At 40.9% G+C, this 23133-nt stretch overlaps 1 protein-coding gene across 2 annotated transcripts; it reads left to right on the forward strand.

Moving 5' to 3' along the window:
• Positions 1 to 8745: 8745 nt before the first annotated feature.
• On the forward strand, positions 8746 to 22890 carry myripb (myosin VIIA and Rab interacting protein b). Of its 2 annotated transcripts, XM_015034698.1 has the most exons (14): positions 8746 to 9016; positions 9518 to 9615; positions 9826 to 9906; positions 10304 to 10456; positions 11999 to 12185; positions 12946 to 13481; positions 13703 to 13849; positions 14006 to 14755; positions 14976 to 15038; positions 18028 to 18219; positions 18297 to 18458; positions 18559 to 18654; positions 18802 to 18862; positions 19767 to 22890. In XM_015034698.1, exons 1-14 carry the CDS (start codon positions 8875 to 8877, stop codon positions 19808 to 19810), a joined length of 2712 nt encoding a protein of 903 aa, XP_014890184.1. In that variant the 5' UTR covers positions 8746 to 8874; the 3' UTR covers positions 19811 to 22890. The 2 variants fall into 2 exon arrangements, with proteins under 2 accessions (XP_014890184.1, XP_014890185.1); XM_015034699.1 differs by lacking the exon at positions 14976 to 15038 and having other exon boundaries at positions 8942 to 9016.
• The last annotated feature ends 243 nt before the right edge of the window (positions 22891 to 23133 follow it).

Below are 23133 nucleotides of genomic sequence, written 5' to 3' on the forward strand. Positions count from 1 at the left end.
TGGAAAAACTTTGTTCTTCAATTTCTTGAGGCTGGGTTGTGATGCATTTTGAGATATTTTAGCCTACTTCCTGTTGCCACCCTGGTTCTGTTTCAGAGATCTCTTGACTCTACAGGTTTGGAAGTATTAAACCTGAATGTGACTAAACTCAACCAAACAAGGTAGTTCATATTTTAACAAGCTGGTAATTTCTTCATTTATGTTTTTCACACAGGATCTGGTAGGTGAAGACATTTTTGTTCCTTTAGTAAAGGAAGCTATTGTTTTAAAAATGGCAGTTTGGATTATTGCTCGCTACTGGACATGAAAATGGTTTTATCCCGAAACATTTTGGTGCGACAAACATTTTGTCTTCCATTTTTGGAAAATATCTGCTGCAATTCCTTTGCGTTTGAGTTGAGAAAAGTGGGAAAACTGTCGATGAGCTTCTTCCTTGTCGCCGTTCTCCTTGTTAATCTCCTGTGACCAGTTGGCATCCTGCTCAGGGCGGCGGCGGCCAAGTGGGCTTCTGTTTTTAACCGGCTCACGTTGAACTCCGTTCTGACCCAGTTGCATCTCGATCAGGCTGTGTCTGCGGCCCGACAAAGAGGCATTATTTCATATCCTAATTCATGGGATTACGGGGATGAAGAGCAAACAGACGGGATGATTCGGATCGGGAATAAGGCACCAGTGGATGAGCTTGAGACGAAGGGATGTTTGGGAATCTGTTGAATCTACAACATAAATGGTGTAAATCACCAGGTATCGTTAGACTCACTGCGGAAAGGATGCATTTTTGAAATTTTCAAAATAGAAATTTGAATCATTTAGCTGTCTAAATTATTTAATTCTGTTGGGTTTACACCAATATTTCATCCATTAAGCACAACTGTTAGGAAGTCAAATATCAATGTGAGTTGCTACGTCTGTCATTTTTAAAATCATTTTGATCTTTTCCGCTGTAGGGTGGTCTAAACTTTTGAAGCTCTTCTCTGCTAAACTGTAGACTCGGACTAAATGAGCTCCTCTTGTATACTTCCATTTTGGTTTCCCTCTCCACTTCTGTTCATCCCTCCTCTCTATTCCTCCATCATCAGGGGTAGATCATGTTTCATTTCTAACACCAGCCAAATTGACTTTACTGCCTCCCCTGTATGATTTAAGCATGTAGGACTTTGACATGTTTGCATGCGAGTGTCCGGTAAGCCACTTGGATCTTCTTATAAGAGCGTCTTCAACTCTTGTAGGAGAGGCTGCTATGTTTACTTTTTCCTTCTGTCCCCCTTACGGAGTTCAATGTGAGAACAGACGTTGGTGTTGTACAGCTGGGAAAGGAAACTGCGGTTTTTATTTCCTTTTAACGTCAGATGCCATCTAAAACCTCCTTTTCAGTGAGTAATGGCGCATCTTAAGAGTTACATTGAATGTTTGAGAAGGATAGATTTTCAGTGCTCTGCAAAAGTATCAGTACTCCTTGAATTTTCCACCTCTGGCTACATTATAACTGCAAACATCATTACTTTTTGGGGGTATTTTTACAGACCGACATGCCATAGCACAGCAGTGATTTTTTATTTAGTCCCCTTAAGTGAATTAATCTTGTGCTGCTAATATAGATGGAAGTATTTTGAAGTATATTTGTACTACTTTCACTCATCTAGAGACAGACATTCACATCCATTCTTATTTGCCAAATATCTGAAGTTCACCCAGACAGCATCTGTGATCGTCATCTGCCAAGTTTTGCCGCAGATTGTAAATCCGCACTTTAACCCGTCTATTCTAACATATGAATACTGTATTCTTCAATACAGCGTTATTAATGTCTTTCAAATTTCCCTTCATTTTTTTCTCTCTAAAGTCTTTGAACTACAGATATTTATTTTATTTATTTTTTTATCAGAAGATTCTCGCTCTTTGGAAGCAAAATATAAAGGATGACTGATGACTCCAAGACTTTTGCACATGACTTTGCCATATTATTGCTTTTAAATAAAGGTGTCTGGCCTAATTTCTCTGTTAATAAAAACTGATGAGTGAAGCTGACTCAGCCCTGAACAGGAAGTCGCTGCAATGCTAGATCTATATGACGGAAATATAATTTTAGGGTGGTTGAAATGGCACATTTTATAAAACAGGTTGCTTTCACTGAAAGTCCCTACATTAAAGATGGCAAACTCAGTGGATCTAAGGACATTGCTAAAGCAGTTAAATTACTTATAAATGATTTAAAAAAAACAACAACAAAAAACACGCAGATTCCCTTATCATTTTGTGAGCTGCTATGTGTTACTATCCTTCACTCTGGTGCAAATATATATTTACCATAAATACCATATTGTGATAAAATAGTGCACAGTCTGTAGTGATCATGGAACCTGTTAGCTTTTTGCCTTTTTTTTTTTATTTATTTATTTTTTTATAAATCTCTTTTTTTTCCACCTCGTTTTTACACTCCTGTAAGAAACTACTTGAACATTTTTATGACGGGTAAATCATGTTTATTTCTTGTTCGGGGATTAGTGATGTCCTAGTTTTGCTCCCCTGCCTTTTCTGTTTGCCGTTGCATCCCTCAAAACATCCGTGGGAAGCTTTGCACCTAAAGATAAATGGAGAAATACTAAAGCCTAGTGCCACCTTCTCGCATGTGATTTTCTCTAGCGGAAAACCAAATAGAGGAAGGAAACTGCAGGATACGGTCGCAGGCGTTGAAGTATCAGAGCGCATACAGATCTAATCGTATGATCTCTGCAAAAATCAAAGAAAGAGATGTATTTGTGTGTCTACGTGTTCATGTGCAGTCTGTTGACTGATGCATGCAATGATAAGGAAAATGATATCAAGTTAGCATTTGCACGAATCTAATTATCTTCAGGGCATTTTTTATGGGTTTAAGCCAGGCTGCCTTCTGAGAATGCCATGGGACAGGTTTCGTATCGAGTCCTTTTTTGTTTTGGCACTTAAGTTTCAGGGGATACCAAGTTTTCTAGCTTAATGCAAAAACGTGGCTTTGTACGGTTGAACTAAAGTGAAAATCACTCTTAAAAGAAATTAAGATTCACACTTAATCTTAGCCTAGGGCTTCCCGTGTCATTAAGTGACTCCAAAATCCTGTATTTAATGGAAATCCAAAGTGTGTCTCTAAAGAGTGACCTTGGTTTTCGTTTCGGTGTTGTTCTGCCAGACCGGCAGCAGAATTTAACAGCGAACAGAGGCAGGTTCACTTTCAGCAGATCTATAATCAGCCTTTTCAGTGCACTTTGGAAAATGAACCTGCTGAACTGTGGCTGTGGTCTTTCAGACACTTGGCGGGCTTTTGGCCGCGCCGGAGCCGTTTGTCATGTCGGTGCCGTTTGAGCCGAAGGCTCGCGGACCCGGAGCTCCGGCTGGAAGGAGCGGAGGGCAAATGTTAAACAGGAGCCGCTACCGCCGGTAAAAGGCAAACATCTGAGCTCCGGGGTCGGATCCAAATGCTTTTATGCAGATTTATTCTTCTGTTTATGCATTCATATATGACCTAATTTTTGAAGTGATTTATGCAGGATTGGTTTTTTTTCCCCCTCCTATTACCGGCTGAACATTTCCAATCCCTCTAGGCTGTGTCTTTTATTTTATTTTTATTTGTTTATTTTTTCCTTGCTGCACCGTTCTCCTCTGCGTTCCTGCATTAGGGAAGATTAGTCCAATCAAAGACAGATTACTTGGGTTGCTTTCTGAAAAACTGTGAAAATTAATTACAGAGGACCCTTTGCTCCCTCGTTTTGTGTTTCATCTCCGTGATTTTCAATCTCCAAAAGCTTTTGTCATGGCTTGTTAATTTCTGCAAATACCCCACCCCCAATAAAAAAAAATCAGACACCAGTCAAAGCTCAGCCTGACAGTCATTACTATTTGGTTATATATGTTCCGCAGCAGGAAACAGCGACTGAGCTCTTGTTTGTGGTTTAATTTATGTTTATTACAGATTTAAATGTCAGCTCCATCACGTTACTGTAAACTCCCAACTTGAACCCAAATTAAAGAGACAATAGACCATATGTGTGTTTGTTCCTCTCCTCCACCAGCCTGAATGATATAAACAGTCATCCTGTCAGCTCAGCCATTGTTCTGAGGACTTTGTTTACGGGGCTCGTGTGTGCTGCCAGATGCTGCGCTGTAATTGAAAGCAAACCGTCTGGTCTGTCTGTCCTCCTCCTCCTCCTGCCGCCGCTGCTGCTGGCACTTCAGGAATGTTGTTAGCGGCTTGTTTATTTATACGTCCTCATTTCGCTTCATTTTTATTTAGAGGATCTCTGCTATTTTGTTTTTTTTGTTTTTTTAACTATGCGACTGTGTCCTGTTGTATTTTATTAGGATTTTAAATGAAAGGTCAACGGAAGAATGTAATAACTCTGAAGACGAAGGAAAGCATTACTGGTGTTTTAAAGCGATTTCTAGGAATAAAAACCCAAAAAGAAAGAGCGACAGTCAGTTTAACGAACTTCTTAAGCGCTCCATTCCCGTTCTGAAACATGGTGGTGGCAGCATCATTCTGTGGGGATGCTTTTGGTTAGCCAGTGACGGGGAAACTACTCATGATAAATGTGACAATGGGAGGAGCTAAAATAGGGCAATACTGAATAAAAAGCCTTTGGGGAAAGACTTGAGACTGGAACAGAAATTCACCTTAATGAGACACATCTCGAGCTACGGTTGAATTTGTATCAAAGCACCATTGCATCGAAACCACTACTGCCATCTGTTGGCAAAAGTAAATATCAGCTGATATTTGTGTGTAAAGTAGGTGAGGTTTTCAAAAATCCAACGCAAAATGACACAAAACAGAACTTATTTAATGCTAATAATCAAATAAGTGGTTCTAAAATGTTTGAACTAAGTCAAGCCAAGACTACATACGCAAAGCACTTTACAGGTATTTATTTGTAAAAAATAAAAGGCATTTATTATGCACTTTTTTTGTATCATCCCTGCAAATAAAATACACCAAAATCAGTTTCATTTGGCCAGTCTGTGCTCAGAAACAAGGAATTTGGTTCCACTTTGCCAAAAAAAAAAAAAAGATAATGCTTTTGTATGTGTGTGTATAAATATACAATGAATGTATACTTGTATTGTTTTAACAAAAGAGGATGATAAGGTTTTTTTGCCAGGCACCTCAGTTACTTCCTAAAAAACTTTCAGATCTTGCAAAATGTCTATGTTCTGCCGACAGGGATTCTGAATTCATGAATTGCATGTGGTGCTATGAGAAGAGGGGAAAAAAACACAGCGGATTGAAGTGCGGTGCTGCATTGGCGGTACATTCGTTGCCGCAGATTCGTCGGAATGCTGAAAGTTATTCTTGTCGAGATACTCGTGTCTTTGCTTCATCTCACTGTTGCATTTGGACAAGTAACGAGAAAAACAACCAAATTATTGCAATTAATATTCTTTCACAGTCACCCCTTGATGCGCTGCAACCTTAAAGACCGAATTTACCTCCGATATGTGCGGTTTTGTTGTTCTGCCGCTTCAGAATGCAGATTTTAGAGCTGATGTTTTCGTGCGGTTAGGAAGAGCTGCCTCTCTGGTTTACCTCAGCCAACTGTCTAGGATTCTCTGCAGAAGAACTCTGTGTTCTCGCCCATGCTGCGTGGGTTTCCTCCTGTTTCCTACCACACTCTGTTGCAATCAATCAACCCTAAAAAAGTCAATAATCTCTCTTAAGTAGTATAATCAGCATCTAAGGAGGGCAGGATTATTGGAGATGAAAGATTGCGATTGGCACATTTTGTTGTCATAATTCCTTTAACGCTTAAGTTCTCTAAACACTTATTGAAATCTTCGTCTTAACGACTTACAGTAAATTTGAACTGTCCTCAAGAAGACCGGCTATATATTCTGTAATATGGTGGATCGCTGCCACTCTGCATCAACTGATGTAATACTGTTTTATATTCCAGCAGCTATACTGCATCGTAGCTGTTGTTACATTATTCATAGAACTTATGGGTGAAAAGCATTCACTTACAGAATAACCAAATCCATTTGGTCTTATTAAAGCACCTAATTATGCATTTATTTATTAATTAGGCAGCAGAATCATTTTAAAACAACACATAAAGTAGTTTGGGTACATTGTATTTTTTTTTATTGTGTGCCTCTACTGTTGAAGGTTTGTAAATCCTCCTTTTGCCAATAGAACAATCCAATCTTAAATGATATAGATCTTTGATTATTTCTGTTTGAACAATCGATCAACCAAAGTCAGCACAACAGCTTCTCTTCAGGATTTGTGTTGAGGTGGTCATGGAGTTAGTTTGATCATGTCTATGTTTTGGGATTTTATTCTTTCAGAAGACTCAGTGACAAATGCATCCAGACAAAAACTTAACAAAAGTAAAATCTGCTTTGCTGTCCTTTTTAACTACATACTGTAGTTTTTTTTTTTTTTTTTTTTTTAATGGTTCATCAAAGTTACAAAGCATCCAGATCTCCACTTATTGTCAGGTAGTTGAAGTACTCCCATACTTTTAAAATAAAAAGTAAAAAAACCTTTATAATCTTGGTTTTAATCAGACTCTCTTTTACTAAGAAACAGATACACCAAATAGCTGCAGCTGATCTCCTTCTTAAAACTGAAATCATAAAAATCACGCCTCAACTAAAAATAATGATACACAGCAATAAACCATCAATGTCGTCAATGATACTGAGGAAATCGCAGCTGCCCTATTTCATGAAACACGATGCACCTTCCTGAAAATCCTCTTCACAACACATTAACTCAGCAACAGTGTCTTCAGTCAGAGGCTTCGTCAGAAGTGCTTTAACACAGACCGCTGCAAGAGATCTTGGCAGCTTATCAATAATGGCTACTGGTAGTATTAAACTGAACTGAATTGAATTTCTTCCCTTAAAACCAACACATGCTTCGCAGCTCAGCGTGTGTTCTCTTCTATTTCCTATTTCAAAGCTTGGCTAGGAGAAAAGGCTTTCTTTGATAATTCATATATTCCATCACATGTTCTATTTATATCCCAGGGCAAAAGAAAATCAGGGATATGCCACACTAAAGATAACGTAAAAGTGTACATTTGAGAATTTTTATAGGGTTTGGGTTGAAATAAAATCAAAATTTCAACTCTCCTCCTCAGCCTTTCAAATGCATAGATATATACAACAGTATTTGTAAAGGAAATGGATACAGTGCTCCTGTTTGCTAAAGGTTTAGCATATGCTTTGCATTCAATAACACGACGCCGCGGGCTCCTTCCGTATGACTGGCAAGTTTATTCAGCCCGTGCAGGCAGCGTTCGTTGTTTGCCTACTAGTCAGCGAGTGAATCTTTGGAGCCCCCCCCAACACAGTTTTCTCTGACAGCAGTACTTTTGTGTCTACATCGTCCTCCGCTGCTGCAGGTAATTCCACCGATCTGTTGTCGTCTTCAGAAACCATAATCCAGCTCTAACCAAGCAGAACCTGTTCATTCAACTGACGGGGGCGGAGGAAAGGTCAGAGGAGAGGGTGATGTTCTCTGGGGCTTCCTGCACTGGGCTGTGTGCAGGCTGGGGGTTTGGGGGAAGGGGGAAAGGATCTCCTCTAGGGAGTCAGATGTGCAGAGAAACATCAAACATTGTGTTTTCTTGTTGTGTCGCTGCATGTCGATGTGACAGGTGAAATTGCCGGTTTTTGCACTCCCGCTTTGAAAAATCTCGCAGCACTTTGACAAACAGCAGTTCTTCTTGAAACGATAAAGCGCACCTTGCAGACGGAGCTGCTGCTCCTGCTGAATGAAAAGTAGAGGAGGGGGGGGGGATGCTACTTTCTATTCTGATACATTTCAGGTTTTACTCTCAAAACGGTTTTTATTAAGTGTTTTTTTTTTCTGCCCTTTGCGAGAAGGCTCATGTTTAAAACTTAAGGGACTTGTCAAACTTTGAGTGTGAGAGCGATGAGTTTGTGTGCTGCTGTCTTGGCGGTTTGACAGCTATGGCAGAGCTACGTGAGCCTGGCCTGTGCTGCTTAACATCAGGTTCGCACCGAACCACCAGGCGCGTTCATCTGTGTCTGTCTCTGCCGCCTGGCCATCAGGCTGAGCAACGGGACCAAATTAACTACAGAATACGGGCATCTGGCTAAGGAGGGCAGAGGAAAATGACGACATGTTGGAATAAGTGTGTGAACGAACACGGATCCAAGTTTCTTTAATGTTTAGTCTGTTCTATGAGTTTCCATCGAACTTGTGTCAAGAAATGAAAATGAACCCAGAGGTGGATTTAGTGATGGACTTCTCTCTGCTTTGCCATGGTGGTTTGGCAATCAGCAGCTACGTTTTTTTTTTTGTTTGTTTGTTTTTTTCTGCAAGTTTCTAGTCTTTAAAAGCTGCATGTCCAAGTACAACCACTTCACTTTTACTGCTGGTTTAATGAGAAGCCCCCCAGGAGGCCTATCATACTGCAGCTAATGGGCCTCTGAGGGAATGTGAGCTTCTAAAAAGGGAAATCTTTTAACCAATAACCTTATCAGAGTGGTTCCTGTCCTTCAAATTAGACCAATTAACATATAATGTGACTGAATTCACCTTTATACCACATTTGCATTGCAGTAAATGTAGGTTTTCCTTGAGAATTGAGCAACATAAAGATAGCAGGACTGGAACAAAAAAATAAGGCTTCAGAATATTTTTGGCATATGTGTGTGTGATTGCTTTGAACCGGAAATTAAACGATGAGATGAGCTGTCATTTTGTTTAGTGAATATCACACTGAAACAGAACTTAACGGCCGACGAGACAACAGAACCGGGTTGGAAATCCAGTTGACAAAAAAGGTTTCATGACACGGCGCTCCAGCCGTAACCTACTTTTCACGTGGCTGCAGCTGCACCTTAAAGCAGCGCGATTTTTGCAGGATGTTGGAGTTTCGGTGTAAGGAGAGACGCTTTCATGGTTTCCCTCCCCTCCGTGTTTCAGAAAGCAGCGTTCACGACGGAAGCAACGACAACGATGGCAGCGTCTGCGGCAGCGACTCCGTCTTTTACAGGCAGAGTGAAGGTGAGAGATGCGTTGACGAGCGGTCGGCATTTGCGGCGCCGCAGACGGGAAGTAATTGCCGTCAAAATAATCTTTGCCGTTTCAGAGCCTTTATCTTTCGCGGGTTTTGTTGATATTCAGCACCACCGTCGACGTTTGACCCCTTCTCTGTTGTTCTAAACACATTCACACGCAAACACTTAAGCAGAAATCCACCCAAATATATATTTAGAAGCAGAAGATGGAGTTGATATCTTTTTTTGTGAATTCTCAATGCACCCAAGACAAAGTCTCCAAGCCCCTACAAAAACAACCTACAACTGTTGATTTTTTTTTTTTTTTTTTTTTTTTTTTTTCCGGTCTTTTTCCTGTTTGTTAAGAAATCACAAAAAATCTAAACTGAACTTGAGTAAGAAAATAAATATGTATTTTTGCCCTGCAAATGGCAAGTTAGATAACTTTCAGAGGCTTTAACCCCGACTTATGTGAATGTCTGAGCCATGTTTGTTGTTGTGGTAACAGGACACAGTATGGCCGAGACGCTCACAGTCGCCCTGCGTGTTGCTGAGGAAGCTATAGAGGAGGCCATCGCTAAGGCGGAGGAGTTCCGGGACAGTCTGGTAGGATGCCGTTTCACCTTTTTTATGTTCTTCTCCTAATTTAAATATTTAGATGACCAACTTTCCCAGCCATGTCCTACTTCTCTCCCTCTGACCTCTGCATAACTGAGTCTCTCTGAATGAAACGTGTGTGTGTGTGTGTGTGTGTGTGTGTGTGTGTGTGTGTGTGTGTGTGTGTGTGTGTGTGTGTGTGTGTGTGTGTGTGTGCAGGAGAAGCAGAATGAGGCTCGATATCTGCGGGACCACAAAGAAGAGCTCATAGAGGAACTTGCAACAACAATTGTGCAGAAGGTGAGCGGCGAGAGGCTGCTTTGTCTTTTTACTACATTTTTATTGCTCCGCATCATCAGCAATCAGTAACGGAACACATCATTATTAAAATGAGAATGAATAAATAATAATGAACTCGTCTTGGATCAGTTTGCATCGACGACGCATTCGAGCATGAAACATCGAGTAGTGAAGTAGGTTAATTGTAGTAAGATTATTCTTGTGTCCTACTTTGATAAGGAGGCTAAAGACTATTGGAGATAATGCATTGGTATGTTAGGATAGGTTTATTTTTCAGAGGATTCCATCTCTTTCTTTCTTTCTTTCTTTCTTTCTTTCTTTCTTTCTTTCTTTCTTTCTTTCTTTCTTTCTTTCTTTCTTTCTTTCTTTCTTTCTTTCTTTCTGTCATCCCTGTCAGATCATTCAGAGGAGGAAGCGATCAGAGATGCAGACAGAGTATGACTTTGTCTGGCCACAACCTCAATCTCTAGTCCAGACCAGTGAGCTGCCATCTCCTTCTCAACCTCACACTTCATCACAGGACCCTCTGAAGAACCCCTACCCTCTGTGGGTGAGTCCCACCATTTCATCCCAAAATGTCTGGATGGTGGGTGTAAACCGTGTCTGTGTGCAGAGACAGTTTTTGTTTTTGTCCCCTAACCTACAACCTCCATATTTGCAGTCTTGTTTGATAGCCCAGCTTATTTTTCTGCCTGTCCTATTGTGAACTTGTCGTTCCCTCCTTGTTCATGGAAAATTGAAAAACAAAGTGTGTGGACATGGTGCTTTGTGGAAAAATAATCAAATCTTCAGGTTTAAGAGGTAAAGGTCAGTGCGAGCTATCCAGACCACACACCTTAACAACCGTAAACCTGCCAGGCACGCGCACCCCCTTAGCTTGTTATTAACGAAGCACTTGAGGTTATTCCAAAAAAACACAGAACTTTCTCCATGTGATCATTTATCATTTATTTTGAGGATCCAGCACAATTGTTTTCTAATGGAGAGCTGCATTCTGCTGCAATTAAAAGACCAAGATAAAAAAAAGAATTAATTTACACAGAGTATTGCTTTAAAGGTGAAATGAACCCTAAAATTAACATTGATTTAGTAGAAATACTGGTCACTCTGTGGAGGCTTTACCTAGAATTCCCTCTAATATCACAGTTTTCTGGCCAATACTTGTTTTTCTCTCTACTGTAGATTTTCCCCCCTCAGGAAGTTAAAGTAAAGGAAACATATTCTTCTCTAAATGTCGCTTGAACATATTTCGGAAGCGGTTTTGGCTGATCTAAATAAAAAAAATCAAAAATTGGACCTAAGACAATCCAAGCAAGCCGTTTTAGTTTGCAATCCTTCCAGGTAATGTTTCAGTCTGGAGCGAAAAGACACGCTGCATTCACGAATTCGTAGCAAAAACCAACCAGCAGCAGATCGGCCTCCCACCGGATCCTGCCACCAGCCAGCAGGGACTCGCACCGATTTGTCATTGTCGTGTGTGTGAGCGGAGCATCAAAGCTGCGCCCCCCCTCCGGGCCTCTCAGTTTCCCGCTGTTTCACTCACGGCAGATCAAAGTCCTGCAAAATACGCGCGGATCCTCCTAAACTTCTCAGCCTGCCTGCTTATTAGCTTTCTGCAAACACACTCACCGAGACGCAGCGGATGCAAATGGACTCTCGGAGCCGCCTCACTGCTTGGCAGCACTACAGATTAAGATCATATCCCACTTGTTATAAGGCTTTTATCTTAAGAGCGTTTATCCTTTCTGGCTTTCCCTGAAGCTAAACACAGAAAGCTATTGTTAACTACTTTAAATAACGTCTTAATGAACTCTAAAATTATGAGCCCGCTTTGAAGATTTCATGTAAAATTAGAAGTTGTGCTCTGAAAATAAACAACCCCTTTAATTAATTTGTGTCCAGAGGGAGGTTTTGTTATTGGGAATCAGTGCATAGTATTTTATTTGCTTGTTTTGGAGCTCCACCTGCTGTTGGGACTATTAAATCACGACTACCATTGTTTTTTTTTCTTTCTTTTTTTTTGTTTTTTTTTTTTTTGCCCTGGACAAAATAAGGTGAAAACTAACTAAAGAAGTGTTCAATCGTCTTGCAGCGGTCCCGGTCAGCGTTCTCCCTCACAAGTGACGACTCCCCAGAGAAAGGTCCAGAGGAGGAGGAGGCGGCTGCTGCTGCCGCTGCCTCTGGCGGAGGCGCTCTGCAGGAGTTCGCTTCTCTAAAGAGGGAGGGCAAGGCTGCATCGCTACCTGGCTGGAAAAGCATGGATCGCTTGGACAACTCAAGTAAAAGATCCCAGTCTCGTTCACCTTATCGCTTGTCTTGATGCAGAGACTTAGAGAAGCATTTATACCCCTTTAACTCTTTCAGTATTTGTCACAAAGTGTTTAGTGTACCACAGAATGATTTACCCCAAGGATCTAAATCCTGTGGCTCTTTGAACTTTTCACAACTTTTTATAACTCTGGCTTAAAAAGACAAAGAATCAACTAATGTTTTAAATTTGAGTTTCATAAAAAAAACTGGTTGTACCAATTTTTTTTTTTTCATGTGATAAATGGTTTCTTAGCAACAGAATGACACACAAAAAAAATGAGTGAAATTGTTTTAGGTTTACTTTTGCTATCATTAAGTTGGAAACTTTTTTTTTTATGTTCCAAAACGTTCAATATCCCACATAAGAAAATGTATCCATCCTCTTTCTTGAAAATGTTTTATGCTTTTATTTTAAAACATAAAATCAGTTGGAAAATAGAGTTCTTTCAAAATGATAACAGATTTTCTGAAGTCGATATTTCTCAAAAATTATAAGTTGTCTTTTTTTAAAGAACATTTTCTGCTCTGAACAAGTCTTGTTTAGTTGGACAGACGGCAAATCTGGATTGTGCCTGCCGAAAAATGTCGTTCTACACAGTATTGACTCAGGGAGGCTAAATTCAAATCTATGCCACACTTTTCAGATTTTTTTTATTTCCAAAAAATGTTGAAAATCTTTTCTCTTTTCTTCTTCTTTTTCCTCAAACATCCTGATGGCTGTGCTTCCAGGTGCATCCTCGGTGCTGCAGAGCCCGGACGGAAACTGGATCGCTCTGCACAGCTCGCAGCTCTCCCGGCCCAGCCTGCTCACCAAGAGGAAGAGCCTGGTGTTCAGCGTCCTGGAGAAGGAGTCCAGGGTGGTCTCTGCGTACGACGAGATGGGCTCCGACTCGGAGGAGGAAGACGAGGACGACGACGGCGGATGGGGCGCGGCGCTCCAACAGTTTCGCCGCAAACTGTCCGATGAGACTTACTACACGGACTCGCAGCACGACCCCGAGTGGACTTACACCCAGCACCCCGCTGTTACCTCGCCGTCCTCTGGCCTGTACACCAACACGGAGACCCTCAACTCGGACTCCGAGGCTTCGTCGGTTCTGTCTGCGTGTCCTCGCAAACCCACTCACAACTTGTTGAGGAGGAAGGGACCGGCGGACTCTCAGCTGCATCCTCGCCAGCAGCCGCTGTACCATCCGCCCCTCCAGCAGAGCTTATCCCAACACTCAGCCCACACAGAGGCGCTGGATGTGAACTTTAACCCCAAGGTGACGCTTCCTTCACATATTTCATAGAGGCAAAAACTAATGGCAGGTTGGAGAAAAAACAATTTACCAAACTAGATCCATTCTATAGTAATTTGGCCTCTGGGTGAACTTGAGAAATAAACATTTGGACAAAACTGTTGGGATCCATCTTTTAATTACTGAAATAACATGAAGCTGACCCATGAAAATCAGACATTTCACCACTCCTGCTGTTTGTTTAGCAGGTGACGGGAGACAGCAGCGACGCGGACGACAAGCAGTGTGTCCGAAGATCACGGAGACGCAGGAAAAGCAGAAAGGAGTCGTCAACGGACCAGAACAAACCCGGAGGTCCAAACCATGCACAGTCCATCTACCCCTTAGCACAGGTAACTCTTCTAATGGTTGCTTATTTGTATCTCTTCATCTCTGCTGTGTCACCAACGATTTTGCTCATGTCTGCTACCAAACAGGTGTGTGTTTTTTTTTTTTTTTAATGCTGCTGCGTATTGATGATTTTAACTCCTGTGATTTGTGTGTTTCAGGAGAACAGTGGTTTTCTACTCAACGCCCTGCTGAAGAGAGGTTTAAGCGAGGAGCAGCCGGTGCCTGACGGTACGCTAGCAGCACCAGCTGCACCAGACGCCCTCAAACTAGATGCCCTGACAGCAGGAGAGCTAGAGCCCTCAAACACGGTGGCTTCATATTCTCCACCGCCCAACTCTGCTCAGCTTGACTCCGTATCCCCGGGGCCAGAGATCGTCTCCAGGAGCCCGGGGCCTGGATCTGGTTCTGGAGATTCTCTGGAAGTGGAAATACGATCTAAGCTCAGCCGGCTGGTCAGCCGAGGGAACAGCAAAGACGGCGTCTCATCCGACGAGGAGGACAAGCAGACGGAGAAAGAAAGCGAGAAGCAGAAAGAGAAATCGAGACCAAGAGAAACGGAGAGGCAAAGGCAGCGTGCAAGTGTCAAGAGAGAGAAAGAAAGCGGAGCGACGGAACAGGTGAACGGGCAGCAGATGAAACGGGCTGCCGGATTAGTGAAGAGCGCCTCGGCGCGAGAGGAAACGGGAGCTCAGGAGAGGAGGTTAGAGAAAAGAGCGGAGAGTTTCGTAGAGAGAGTAGCTGAGAAGGAGCAGAAAAGAGGAGAGGTGAACAGAGTAAGTAAGAAACAGCGCAAGAGAGACGGAGAGAAGGAGGCGGCGCAAAAAGGTGGAGCCAGGAGGAGCGGATCCAGTGCAAGTTCCCCTGCTGTTTCTCCTTCTTCCCAGGAGGGGGGGCTGTCGAACAACCAGGTGAGACAAGAGATTAGAAACACGTTCGTTCTCAGTCGTTCTCTGTCTCTGGCTTGTGTGCCTGTTCTGTCTTGCTTGTCTTCCATCATGGCATCCTTCAAAGTTGTATTTACACTGCTTTTGTCCTCCTTTGCGCTCACTGCTTCGGTGTGTTTCGTCTGCCTGGTTTTATTTGCCTTGTGTGTCTCTATGCGTGCGCGTGTGTGTGTGTTTGTATCAGGTGGGACAGAATGACTTGGAACAACAACAGAGGCTTCAGTTGCTCTCTTCCGTCTTGCAGCAGGTGAGATCATTGTGTGGCCGGAGAGCAAAGCGAGTCCTCCCGTCTTTGCAGGCTCTCAAATATCTGCTTCACTCTCGATGTAATCCGGCGTAGCGTAAAACTATTAAAGCGTATGAGTTGGCAACCTCTCTCTGTGGAAAAATATTTTTAATAATGAAAGCCTCCAAAGGTCAGAATGAATCACAGCCGGTGGTCCGGTAATTTTTCATCTGTGAAGCGCACGCCAAAGAAGTCTGCCTCCGTTCTCCTCTGCGCACGCTGCACTGCGAAAGTATTCATACCTGTTAAACAACCACAAACATCAGTTTATCTAATTGGGATTGTATCTCATGGAACCACAGAAAGCAGTGTGTGATTGCATAGCAGAATGGAAGGAGTATCTGGTGTTCAACATGTTGTAGAAATAAAAATGAGTTAGGTCTGCACAGTGGAGCAGATGGTATGACTGCTGCCAGAAGGTTGTGGGTTCAAATCCCTGCTGGAGTCTTTCTGCATGGAATTTGCATGTCCTCTCCAGGTACTTTGACTGTTTCATTAATTGGCCTCTTTTTAAATTTTCCTTCCCCTTTCTAATTATCTGTTACATTTTGTTTGTGTAGCACATAAAACAACAATAGTTGTAAGACTGATTTTAATAGCTGTAATGTGAGAAAAACTGGAAAAGAATCAGGGGTTGGTTACGTTTCTAAGCCTCTGTATGTCTGACTTTCCATTTAGAAAGGAAGACAACAGACAACTCATCTCAGATGTTTTTGAAAAAAATAAAATAAAATCAGATATGCACACATTAAATTAGTACAAATGGGGACGAATATCACACATCAAAACACAAGACAGTAAAATAAAATGCTTATGAAATAATTTTAATTAGAAGTCCTTACTGCAGCGTCTTAGCTTAATAGTTGTTTTCCAGTCAAATCAGCACAAAGTCAGGTAGAAACACACACACTCACACACCCCTCTGAAAAGTGAGAGTTATGGTTGGTCATTAGGGACATCATGAATGCTTCTCTGAGTCACGCCTGCTTCCGACACGGTTAATGGAAAATGTAGTCGTAACATCTACTTCTGTCGGTTTTCTTATCCGCCTTTTGGGAATTCATTGGGGGAGAAAAAGATTTCTATTTTTATTTTTTTGTCTTTTCTGTCCATTTTCAGCTTTTGCATCAAACGTGTGCTCTTTTCAAAGACAGCCGCGCAGAGTTCGGCTTTTATTAAATTAATCAACATGAAGTAGTGACTCTTCCATATTGCGTAGCCGCCCGGCTGATGTAATTATCCGCTATATTCCTCATCTGCGTCATCGTCAGCATGTACGTGCACAAATAGGACGCTGGCTTTTGTTTTTCAGAAAACATGAATAAAGATTCGTATCGGAGTAACATAAGCCTCGGTTCGTCTTTTCACCTGGTTTCCCTTTGAAAATAAATATTTTATTTCAAGGGACTTCTTGGTAAAATAACGGTTAATTAAGACGGATGATGGCTCGCTACTTCTGCAGGTGTTCAATTCTTGCCTGCGAGCAGAATTTCCTTAGACATTAGGAGCGGATCATTGGACGAAGCTACGTGCGATGCCGCAGGTCCGTGTTCCCGTTAGAAATTTAACAAGACGGCGAGAAAAAGAGGCTCAGAGTGAAAGAACAAACATAAACAGCCACACATACGTTAGATTGTTTGATGCCGGCTCCTTCCAGTGGACGAGGACGTCTTCACACGCGGCTCTATTGAGCGGCTCAGATCGATACATATCTCATGGCCGAGATCACTGAAGTGGGATGAAAGAAAAGATGCCACCTCCTTTGTTTTGTTCCCATCCATGTGGCTGCTTCTTCTAACATTATCTCAAAACACCTTTCAGAGAGTCACACTTGCTTAAAATAGGATCAATAAGCCTGAGAAGGGTCTGATCAAAGTGCCACCCAACGATTTATTCATTATTGATCAAAACACGTCTCCCTTTATGTCTGCAGTGTTTTGTCTCTTCAGGGGGAACACATCAGCCGCTGTTTTTGCTTTTACATCTTTGCTATTCAGTTATATATATACACACACACACACACTCCTTCACATGCACTGGAACCTGTGGCGAAGATGTGAAGAAAATTATTTAACTAATCTAAAAAAATAACTCATTTTTGCAAAATTATTTGGGGCTCAGTTATTGGTACCTTTAAGAAATTTTTGTAAAATAAACATAACTGGAACCGTTTTATTTAGAACCTGTAATTAGTAATCCAGTACTTCCTGTTTCCCATGCGTATAGAGAGCCATTTATTTTTTTCTTTATTTAATTTTGACTGAAATGGCTCTCCGTAAGCCAGAGTACCCACGCATGTATGGAGAGAACATCAAACTCCACACAGACCAGGGTTTGAACACACAGCTTTCTTGCTGACCAGTTTCCCACAACATAAATGTGATAAATTAGTAATCAAATTAGCTAATTCCTGCAAATTCATCTGTTTGTTAATCAACACGTGCTGTTCATTCTGATGCTGTTTTGATATTTAAGACACCACCCAGCTCTCTAAATTTGTCTGTCTGCTTTTGGGCATATTTCTCCTAATTTGTGTCGTATCTCATGTCCCTGTTTTGCGCTCCTGCTGTTTCTGTGATTAATTTCAAGCTCTAACAAGGTTGATGTGTGTCCCTTCAATGTGTTTTTGTACAACCTCAGAGTTCTGAGGTTAGGATTTCTGAAAAACAAAACAAAACAAAAAAAAAAATGTATTTTTCTCTCCTTAATTGGATTTAAATGCTTTACCCAATGAGCCCAATAAAAATGCACTCTAATGTCTTTACATCTTCTTTTACAATCATATGCTAAACTCCTTTTTATGCTAGAAAAGTTTTGTTTTTAACTTCTTTTCTGTTTTTTTTTGCTTTGTTTTGTTTTTGCACAAAAAAATGTATTACTTGCATTTTTTCACCCTTGATTACTGGCGCTAATAAATAGGCACATGTGCTTCTTTGTTTTCCGATCAAAGCAAAAGTATTCAGCGGCCTCACTGTGCAGCATCACCACGGAAGTGCTGAAGGTTTTGAACGCCACAGAGGATCTGATCGGAGAGGCTGGTGGTGAGAGCTACACCCCGTCCGAGTCCATGAGTGCCTCTCCCATATCCAGCAGCTCCGAGACACGCAGGCTGGACCAGCGGCTTACCAAGATGGAGGAGAATGTAGGCTACGTAACCGTATCAGACTGAACAAAGGTTGTTGACGGACACTGACGGTTTAGCTCTTCTTGACTGTGCAGGTGTACCTGGCTGCTGGAGCTGTGTATGGCCTGGAGGGGGCGCTAGGAGAACTGGAGCAATGTGCCCGCAGTATTAGCAGTGGGACCACAGACACTGATCTGGCCTTCCTGGAGGACCAGGTAGCCACTGCAGCAGCTCAGGTCCAGCAGTCTGAACTACAGGTACTTAGTAGGATTATTTGTTTGGGGGAAAATAAAAAATATGCGGTGCTTGTTCATAAGTCCAAGGTCTTCTTGTGGATGACTTGTCTTTGTTTTGAAGATATCAAACATCGAGGCCAGAATTTCAGCTCTGAAAACAGCTGGGTTAAATGTGACTGTCTGCAATCGCTTCTCAAAGATAAAGCCAAAGTCCAAGGTATCTCTGCCCTTCAGATTCTCTTATTTTTTTTCATATTCTGAATATTTTTGCTGATAAAAAGTAGCGTACCTTAACATGACGTCCATCAAAATCCAGTTTTGCTTGTTTTGGAGTTTGTAAACTACATGGCTGTGTCTATTCCAGCCTGAAACACTGGACTCGTCGCGCCATCAGAGAAGGAAACTCCCAGCACCTCCATTAAAAGGTATTAATCCAGCTGTATCCGTTTCGTCTGCAGAAAACTAGATGTGCACAGAGAAAACCAGAGATAGAATTTTTTTTTTTGAGATATTTGAGAAAATCTTTCTATATATATTTAGAAAAATGTATATTATGAGCTGATATTCTACATATTCACCAGTAAGGAAGAGTAACTAAATCACCTCAGCGTAGAACAAATAGTACATCTTTATCTGCAGATATAACATGGGAGTATGGGAGTCTAAAAGAGACACACAGGAACAGGAGGATTTTTTTTCACCTCCAAAGAAAAAGCTGCTCCTGAATAGATGCAAAAGTGAATACATTTGCTAAAACCAGACTAAGAAACTGAAAAGCACCATTAGACGTAAAGTATCCAAATGGAAACACACACCCAGTACAGGTTGATAAGGCTGTTTTATCGAGCTACAAGAAGTCATCTCCCTTTCATGTTTGTAAATGGATTTTTTTTCCTAATTGGAGCTTTCTTTATATTCTTTTTTAGTCTTCACTCTTCTCCCTACAAAAGCTTTGAGTCAGACTAGCTTTATCAGCGCGGTTTGAAAAACGAGTGATAGATCACGTCATTTGTTCCCTCTGGCCGTCGCCCTTGAGGATGTCCAAGGCCAGTCCTCTAGGGCTGGTATCTAGCTTTTTTCCTTAATTTAACACATCTGAATTGAACGTCTTGCGACCAGGCCTTTGCCAAATATGAAGAGATAATTTAATAGTTTGAGCAGGTCGGCATTTAGGTAGGAAAACGGTGGATCTGTCCGGGCTCTGCTGTCTCAGACCAGGGTTCTTGGCCATTTGCTGCATGTCTTCTGCTTTTTTCCTGTACAAAAAAGGCCTAAAAAATAGGTTTTAATTTTCTTGGATAACAGTGTTTTGTTTTCATGGCATTTCAGAAAAGTTGGAGTCAGAGCAGCAGGTTAAAGCTCTTCGGCCATAGAGACAAGCAGCAGCACAAGTCCCTCAGGGCCACTTTACAGAGCCTCAGGGACAGGGGCCCTTCACATCTAGTGCCTTGACCCAGCATCTGCCTCCAGCTCTCGGCCAAGCAGGGACTGACACCCACCCTGCGTTCTCCACCCTCAGCCAACCTCAACAGCTGCACCTCACAGGAAAACATTAAAGGCTGTTTGTCTTTTTCACCATTAACCTTCAGTATTTCTTTCTTCAATGCACACATGTAAAAGCTGACTTAGCATTTGGTGTATCTGCCTTAAAATCTGCAAACAATCCTCATGCTACATACAACTCACAGAATATATATAAATATATATTCATCTGTACAGACACAGAAGAATGCATTGCCGTTCTCTATCTGTTTGCAGCAGTGTTGTTACTAAGTGTAAGATGAAGCTGTGGAAAGATTGTGTGAGACTCTCTGTGATTCAGTATCATGGAAAGACCAGACAGTTTTTATGCTGTCTTGTGTTTTTAGTTCCCAAGTAAACTGGTAAAAACAAAACAGGTATTTATCCACCCTCCAACTCTCATTAATTTGTTTTCTTTTTTTCTGTTTTTTCTTTTTTTCATTTTACACACTTATATCAGACGACAGTTACACTTAAACCTTTGGGTATTTTAACAATTTAAAATCAGATCATTGCACTCACAGTACCTGAAAACAGTGTTTTAAGATATGCAAAGTATCTGGGCCAAAACGTGGAAGAACTTTTCCTACCACTGCAACGTGCAGGAGCTAAAACAAATGCAAAGCACATTTGTGATATTGTTCAATCTACTGTTGATGTACAGATGAGAACGAAATATTCATATAATTGCAGCATAGTTTAAATGCCAGTGTTCTAATTTAGGAGGAAGCTAATTGATATCCAGCATCCAGTCAAGCCAATGATCCTTCAACAGCCAGTTATGTCGTGCTCCGTTCCTTCTATAAAGTGTGGACACAGATCTGGGGTTCATATCACACCCCAGGTCGAATTTTTTTCATGTGTCAAATTGGAAGATCAGTGGGATTTGTCGTATTGTCGTAGGCTATCTGCACTAATCTTTATTTTATGTGTTCAAACACTAAAGCAACGTGTTTCCAAACAGAAGTTTACAGTATGTTGTTGGTTTAATGAGAGAGAATCTGACAAAAAGCTCATGAACAGTTTATAGCCAAGCATCTACTTTCACTGTATTTTATATGCGTGGCAGCCATATTGGATATTGAGCTCAGGGCGATTTGGTGATCTTCAATTATCCAAAACAAAATTTTCCCTTCTTAGGGTGTTCTTATTGTATTTTTTTTTAATTGTAACTCAAAAAAAAAAAAATCCAATTTCTTAGTACAACACAGCATAGAGGAAGGGGGAACCAGCTAGCTTAAGTTCAATATTAAATGGCTTGTGCTAAATACAACAAAGTAAAAGTAAGGTGAAATAAATAACTTATTCTACCATAATTAAATTCCAATGTATCTTTCTTGAAGATCACATGTATATGTAAACAATTTATACTAAACTTGGTGAAGGCCGAGGAGGCTCTAACAGCCAGTTAGCTTTGCTATGCATGGGGAAAAGTGGAAGAGCCAACCTAAAGAGATGATGCAGATGAGATAGATAATATAAGTCCAGTATGTCTGACTTTAAGATCACTTTGAGTCTAGATATAGTGCATGCTAATTATACTGAAACAAATGGGCAGTCAGCAACTTAAGCAAATGAATCATCATCAGTTAGCTTAACTATGCACACAGGAAGTGGGAAACAACTAGCCTAAATCTGATGACGATGAAATAAAGATCTTATTCTACTATAGTTGGAGCCCAGTATGTATTAAATCAGGGTGAATTTGGATCCACATAGAAAGTGTTATGTATACAATCATGTCAGTAGGTATAACAGCCAGTGACTCTCCATCTGTTGGCTTAGCTAAACATTAGCACTGATGAAGTAGGACACAAACTAGTTCAGTTAGCAAGGCTATTTCTGTTGATGAAATAGACTAAATGTATGCGTAACGCATGATAATCTGCTGACAAAAAGTCAGGAACTAAAGTTAGAAATTTATTTCAAATAAATAATTGGCACATTTTAGCTAAGTTCTTGTTGGGTGGCCAAAAGTTGAAAAAGTGACTAGGCTTGGAAGAAAACAAGCAACTGCGAATGATATCAGGGTCTCCTTTTAGAAATGTTAAGCTAATATGAATCTTTGGTTTCTTGTTTTGTAAAATGGCAACAATTTACAACTGGCCTACAATATATTCCTTAAATTAGAGGTGGAGCACTGAACCTTTTCAATGAATCCCAAACCAAAAAGAATTTCCTGTATGATCTAAAACCAAGATGAACACGGAACCACTGAAATAATAATAATAATAAACAACCTTAGTTTAACCAGGTTTGTCCCACTGAGCTCAAAAGTCTCTTTTAAAAAGACAGACAGTTGAAAAATTGAGGTCTGACATTCAGTGAAAAAAAAAAGAAAAAGTTCTCTGTAGAATTTATTTTACATTCTTTGTTTTCAACTTTGTGGCCTTTCTTTTTAAATAAAACGTTTGTTTTTGTTGTATCCTTTTCCGGGTCATAGCTGAACATTTGTGTTGTAATCATAAAAATCTTGTTGAGATTTTTACACAACATTTAATGGGCTATATTATAAATGTCATGAAAACACGATTTTGTTACAAACAGTTTATTTTTGTACTTGCAAAACATTTTTATGCAATATCGCAGAAACAAGGACTATTACAAATTAAAGGCTTTATCCTGTCCTCTAAGGACCCCTAATTAGCTCTACCAGACTTGTGGTGATTCAAACTGCTTTCAGTGTAAGCCTTCATTTATCAGCAGTGGTGACATGAGTGTTACAAAAACAGGTTGCTACAAAAGGCATGTTTTTGAAGTGGCCAGTGTGATTCACACTGTACTTGTATGCTCCTTAGACACTAGATTTGAGGAGACTGCCTTTCATTCTGGGTAACTTTTCTTTACTCGGTGACGACTTACATGAATCAGAATCTGATTTAGCCATGCACTTGGTTGTTTTTTTGTTGTTTCTTTTTTGCTTTGGCAAAATGTAAAAACAGGGTTGGATGTCCTGATGGACCACATAAAAGATGCGATGATGCTCTGTGTGAAAGCTCTTCCCTCTTCTATTAGTGACCTTTTCATCGCAGCCTTTCACATCTTTCAGTTTGCACACACTGATTCTGTACTTTTGTCGGTCTTGTTCTCCAAAAAGGTGTTGTAGTATAAAAAGCATGTTTCTGGTTTTATGGGATCGGTGTAAAGTTTTTCATGAAAAGCACATCTGCAAGGG

Source organism: Poecilia latipinna, unplaced genomic scaffold, assembly GCF_001443285.1.
Source record: "Poecilia latipinna isolate Pla-1442-1.1 unplaced genomic scaffold, P_latipinna-1.0 Scaffold309, whole genome shotgun sequence".
In the NCBI taxonomy this organism is placed as follows: Eukaryota; Metazoa; Chordata; class Actinopteri; order Cyprinodontiformes; family Poeciliidae; genus Poecilia; species Poecilia latipinna.

What these genes read in the sequence shown, in the direction of transcription:
- myripb (XM_015034698.1), top strand. Translation starts at nt 8,875, where the DNA reads ATGTTGGAGTTTCGGTGTAAGGAGAGACGCTTTCATGGTTTCCCTCCC. An exon ending in GGATCGCTTGGACAACTCAA is followed by an intron (nt 12,186 to 12,945) that starts GTAAAAGATCCC and finishes CTGTGCTTCCAG; the next exon opens with GTGCATCCTCGGTGCTGCAG. An exon ending in ATGTGAACTTTAACCCCAAG is followed by an intron (nt 13,482 to 13,702) that starts GTGACGCTTCCT and finishes CTGTTTGTTTAG; the next exon opens with CAGGTGACGGGAGACAGCAG.